The sequence below is a fragment of the Ostrea edulis genome, chromosome 2 (genome assembly GCF_947568905.1).
Source record: "Ostrea edulis chromosome 2, xbOstEdul1.1, whole genome shotgun sequence".
In the NCBI taxonomy this organism is placed as follows: Eukaryota; Metazoa; Mollusca; class Bivalvia; order Ostreida; family Ostreidae; genus Ostrea; species Ostrea edulis.
The window spans coordinates 103,743,294-103,749,358 of record NC_079165.1 but is presented as its reverse complement, the minus strand read 5'-3'; the positions used below and the strand labels follow the sequence as shown (position 1 = coordinate 103,749,358).

The following is a 6,065-nucleotide window of genomic DNA, read 5'->3' as shown; positions in this document are numbered from 1 at the left end:
CGATTTTCCTCGATATCCACTTGTAAGTTGAAGATCTTTGGTTAAAACGATTTATTTTTAAGTTCTACCGCAATATCAACCGGACACATCTTTTATATATATATATATATATATATCTATATCTTAAGTGCTCTTACATAAATCATAGTAGTGATGCTTGTTTTTAAAGTGGGTATTCAAAAATTGAATTGTTATCTAATACATAATTTTGTTTTCATTTTAAAATAAAATTTTCCGTTTCTTTCTTTGGAAGGAGTGTAGAATATCTAAATTTTAGCGGCCGAGTACATCTCTGTAGATGTTTTACATCAAAATCATCTTAATAAAATGACGTATAAACTTGAGATCTAGGAGAGTACCCAGTGTGCCGCCGGGGAGTTCGGAGAACGGATCCTCCATATATTCATTGGGGAAAATGTTAACAATAGGGTTATTAATTATTAATAAACGTTTTTGCAAATAATAATAATAATAATATCATTCCAGACCTTCAAATCTATTTTGATTAACATATTTATCTTTAGACCACCAAGATCCATCAACTGAATATTGAAGGCAACAGAAAAGGAAGAACAAACTGAAAATTCACGAAATATTGGTCTATTATGTCATTTTGTTTGAACTTTTATTGCGTCATTAGTTTGGTAAATGACATATTTACTTAAAATGTTTTGTTTTTCATTAAACATTTCAATGATTATCCAATCACAAAAACTGAGCTACGGAATATCAAAGTCTTTTGCTTGTATACGGGTTTTTCTGTTTCAAAATTTCGGAATATAAATGTGAATAGTAATCATATACAATGTAAACACAGACATGTGAATACCAATGACATACAATATACACATACACACAGACATGCAAACAGAAGTCTTCTACATACTGTCATATTGAGCCCTTTTAAGCAATGCCTGAATTACGAATTGATGTTATTCACTCAAAAGTACTGTATTCAGATACCTATTCCTCTATTTTCATAATCTTATGAAAGGTTCATCAGGGATTGTCTCTTATTTCATAATTTCGAAAACGCATAGATATTTGTGTTTTCTGATAGACCAGTTCTAATTCACGTCAATTTCAAAAATTCTTAATTACCGAGACTTTGTGGAAAACTTCGTATTTTGAGCTCAATACTGCTACTTAGATACACATATTTACACGTAAAAGATTCCTACAAATATCTAATTATACTTAACCAATGAGTAGAAAATAATCTAAAACACAAACACTCCTTGGTGAAAAGTAATTTCCCAGAGAAAATGTCTGATACAAAACACTATTATCTATTTCAGTGTTTCTTGATCTAATTTTTGTGGTTTATTTAAGATAGCAGGCAGAAAAGAAACTAGACTTCGTGAGATAATTTTGTGGTGGAAAAACGAGACCAGAATGACTTATTCTTGTCTTGTACTGTACATAGTAACTTACTTCTACGTGATAAACTAACGTTTCTCGCGCTACTGTGCACGTGTATGTAAATGTATCAGTTTCTTTATATTACTACAGCGGGCGAAAATTGGGTCAATGTTAACAGCTCACAGCAGAATATACATGGACTCTATGAATGGAGTCGGAAATCGTCTTCCTCGTCCAAGAAAAAATTTATACTTTCTTATTTTATTTCTTTGTATGGAACTACACTATCTGTGGGTATTCAAATTCAAAACTACAAGTATCAATACGTGGAAAATATTACCAAAATCATGACAGTTATTCTAAGTAGCCTCTTAAAACGCCCATTGTTTAAGTTTTGGCGTTCATAACTGAATATTTGCAACATGTGGTCTGATCACTTAATCATGACGTATGGGTATAATATAGGCATTGATACGATAAAAAAAACCTCCTACGACCTCGAGATCCAGATTTTTTTTTGGTAACTTCATGTAAATCAGGTGACGTCTCTATATGAGTCAACAATATTCGAATGGAAAATAAAGCACAAAGAGAGAAATCCGCATGATGGTGCATATGTTTCTAACTAAACATAAACGTATATTCTAGCAAATTATGTTTTCGACAGACTATGTCACGGACCTTATGTGCTATTTTGATAGATTTGATCTTGCCCTATTTAATCAGTTTAACAAATATAAGGTTACAAGCATGGGTACACAGTAATCCAAGAGGAACGACCAAATTCAAACTCTTGTAAAGACAGAGATAGCGATCAAAACATCCGGGTTTAAAAATAAAATGTTCCAGTATTAAGCAAAGATAAATAATATATTCTTTTTACAAAAGAATTGAAAATCCTATGTTCTGTACAATTACTTTCATGCATATGTATATATGTAGGTACTTGCAACATGATGACATATGATAGGATGGAGACACTTTTTGGTGACGTCAAGTATATTTCTTATTTCATAAAAGTATAAGAAATATCACATTTCCCAAAATAATGTAAAAATGACCTCATGGTACTTTATTTACATACTTTAATCAGCGTATTGATTTCTTTAGCAAACTGTTCGTCCAGGAATGCATAAATGATTGGATTAATGATATTGTTTATGATGTACATCCTATACACAAACAGCACGCCAGCTCTGGCAGAATCTGAAAACCCCTCCCAGAACTTCGGGTTCCTGGCCTCTAGTAACATGATGATAACCTTTGGGATGTAACACATGAGGAAAATTATCGTGATGAGCATAAACATCAGAGTGAATTTGTGTACAATTCTCTGGTTGTTTCTTTCTTTTCTCCGCTTTGAACTTGACGTATGAGGATTCACTGTTCCTTCAAGTTTTGGTTTTGTTGTAATAGTTTTCCTTTTTGTCTTTAAAGATCTCTGGGGATGTAACGATTCGCATAATTCAATGTTTTCCATCTCGTAGATTCCATTTTCTGTGTCACTAAGGGAACCGTTGCTGCTTGGAATTGTAACCTGAGAGGGATTGATGTTGCGGGGTTTTTCTGCGTCCGAACTGGTATCAGGTTTGCATGGGGATTTAGAAAATTTGAAGTGTGCAAGAATAGTGTATCCAACTTTAGAATACAGACAAATTAGCGTAATAATGCTTGTAACTGTTATGAGGACTAAGACTCCTCCAAAGATGAAAGACCCTGTCTTGTTGGTGGTTTTTAGTCTGCTACACCGTTGACCAACGATCCCCTCCTCCTCATTAGGAAAGGGAACTGATCCATAAAAATGAACCATAGGTACCGCATGTATAAATGCTACAAACAAACCCAAACCTAAAGCAAATCTTTTCCATTTCAAAGTCATTTGTTTTCCAAGAGGTCTACAGACTTTGAGATACCTGTGTACGGCAATGATCAAAAGAAAGAAGATGGAAGTTAAAGTAATGATCGCTGTAAAAAACAACCAGGCCTTACACAGGTGCGTGTTGTTGAAGTTCGCCAGCATCATGTTGTGAGCGATTCCAAAAGAAGCGCAAACCAATGAACCACATAGATCCGCCGTGGCAAGGAATGGAATAAAGTATCTTTCCTCCTTGTTTCCTTTCATCTTAAATCCATAAATCAGAATCACTGTAGAATTTCCCAACAAACCTGTTACAATATACAGAGACAAAATCACATTATTCGGGATTAGACCACTGGCTAGGTGACTATTCCATTTGTCCAATTTCTCTGATAAATACGTACTGTTCTCCATTTCGTCGTTACTTTGTAATAATAGGTTCCTGCTTCAAATAGTTTTTCCTCCCATTTGATATGAATAAGACTGATTTCCTTTCAACACAATAATGAAAATTTATAGTTTAGTTGAGAGTAGGGTAGATCAAGACTGTCGTTCAGTACTGTGGCTGAAACCTAGTATGTATTAAATATTTGTTGAAATTGCTTTTCACTAAAACTGCATTTCGTCATCTAAGGTAAATGGGAAAGTTTTCAATTCAAAAGATGATTGTATCGGTCTAAACAAGTCTTTAGAATATGATCATAAAACGGAAAATCCCAATCGCGTCCGCCTTGAGCCGTATGCATGACAATTTCCCTCAAGCTAGTGACGTCTCAACATGTGTTAAAAGTTCTCAAAAGGGGCGGAAAGCAATTCAAAAATATATATAAAAATGCACTGTTTACAACACACATGTTGACTTGTTTTGATAAAATAACACTGTAAAGTAATTGTGATGAAATGGTGATAATCTGTAGCATGAAAGGATGAACATAACGAACAGTGACCAATCTCATAACTCCTGAAGGAATATAGAGTAGCATTAATAAAACATGGCAGATCTAAGACAGACAGGGAAATGGGACTACATTTGTAAACAGGAAAACACATATGATGCACAAATATAAATATCCTTTTGGTCATGTAAAAATATATAATATGTCCTTTGTAATGAAAAGAAAAACTCTAGTTCTACGATTTCCATCAGGAATCAACTTATTCCTCGGAGAAAGGTTTTATACTAAACATTAAGAATAAGTAAAATGTAAGAAATGTTGATCCCCCATTGAATGTGATTCTGTAGAGATAAACATGTGTCTAACTTTGTAGTGCTTCACCTACAGCTGATGACGTCTCAATATGAGTGAAAAATTCTTGATGGGACGTAAAGCATGCAACATTTATTTTTAAACAAATAAAGACACAAAAGCAGTAGCCATAGTTTATATAACAATTAATTGTAACATCTATAATGTGCATGGAAAATGACAACTGATATGTAGATTTTAAATGACTTTTGAAAATATACCCTATGTAATGCATTGTGACCAATAAAATTTGTTAATTAAAATTTGAAAATTTTCTGACCAAATTGTGGCTGTGCCCCTTTAAGGTCTCTTTTATTTGATAATAAAATAGTCGCTTCAACTTGACCTCGAACGGGTGTTGTCAGATGTTTGTGTAGTAAGATACGTGAGTGGACCAAACAGACTTCTTTTTTAATGAAATTACGCTTCGAAATATACTTCAATGTGAGTTTGCCAAAATTCTTTGCTTTTCAAAATGAAGATTTTGAAATGAAACTTTAGTACAGGCCCGTCGTGACTATAACGTTTAAAGTATAAGTCCACTTAAAGTAATATTTGTTAAAAAGCATATTTTTTTTCCGTATGACTCAACTCTATGTAACAATGCCCTAGGTATAATGTAAAGGGAATGCCAATTTTTCTGACGTACCATGAAAATGGTTCGCACCTGAGTTTTATAGAATTGTCAAGATTTTGGGAAGTAAATAGTATTCATTTCTACATTGAGGGACAATTATAAAATCCTAATGAAAAAATTGGGATCATAGTGTTAGTTATTGAGCTACAGTGTGTAAAACTTCACCTTTTTGCACTTAAAATGTACACTAAGGATTTATTCAGATAAACTTGATATGCTGTTGGTGTTCTGCCACAGCTCTCTGTTTCGTCAGTAAGAAAACGCCCAGCAGTTTTACCTCTTTATTCATGTAGCAGTAATTACGGTAACAAACTGAAATACATATACACAAATTCTGCTCACACATATATCAGAATAGTAGACTTAATAAATTCAGAATTTCACATTTACTTTAGAAAAAATAGAATTTTAGAATATATATATATATATATATATATATATATATATATATATATATATATATAAAGCACTAAATAATATATATAAATCTTAAGTGCTCTTACATAAATCATAGTAGTGATGCTTGTTTTTAAAGTGGGTATTCAAAAATTGAATTGTTATCTAATATATAATTTTGTTTTCATTTTAAAATAAAATTTTCCGTTTGTTTCTTTGGAAGGAGTGTAGAATATCTAAAATCTTAGCGGCCGAGTACATGTCTGTAGATGCTTTACATCAAAATCATCTTAATAAAATGACGTATAAACTTGAGATCTAGGAGAGTACCCAGTGTTGCCGCGGGGGAGTTCGGAGAACGGATCCTCCATATATTCATTGGGGAAAATGTTAACAATAGGGTTATTAATTATTAATAAACGTTTTTGCAAATAATAATAATAATAATATCATTCCAGACCTTCAAATCTATTTTGATTTACATATTTATCTTTAGACCACCAAGATCCATCAACTGAATATTGACGGCAACAGAAAAGGAAGAACAAACTGAAAATTCACGAAA

At 32.7% G+C, this 6,065-nt stretch overlaps 1 protein-coding gene across 1 annotated transcript; it reads right to left on the bottom strand.

Moving 5' to 3' along the window:
- Positions 1-593: 593 nt before the first annotated feature.
- On the bottom strand, positions 594-4,003 carry LOC125680994 (olfactory receptor 5L1-like). Its single transcript, XM_048920869.2, has one exon. The coding sequence runs from the start codon at positions 3,632-3,634 to the stop codon at positions 2,435-2,437; it is 1,200 nt and encodes a 399-aa protein (XP_048776826.1). The 5' UTR covers positions 3,635-4,003; the 3' UTR covers positions 594-2,434.
- Between the last annotated feature and the right edge of the window lie 2,062 nt (positions 4,004-6,065).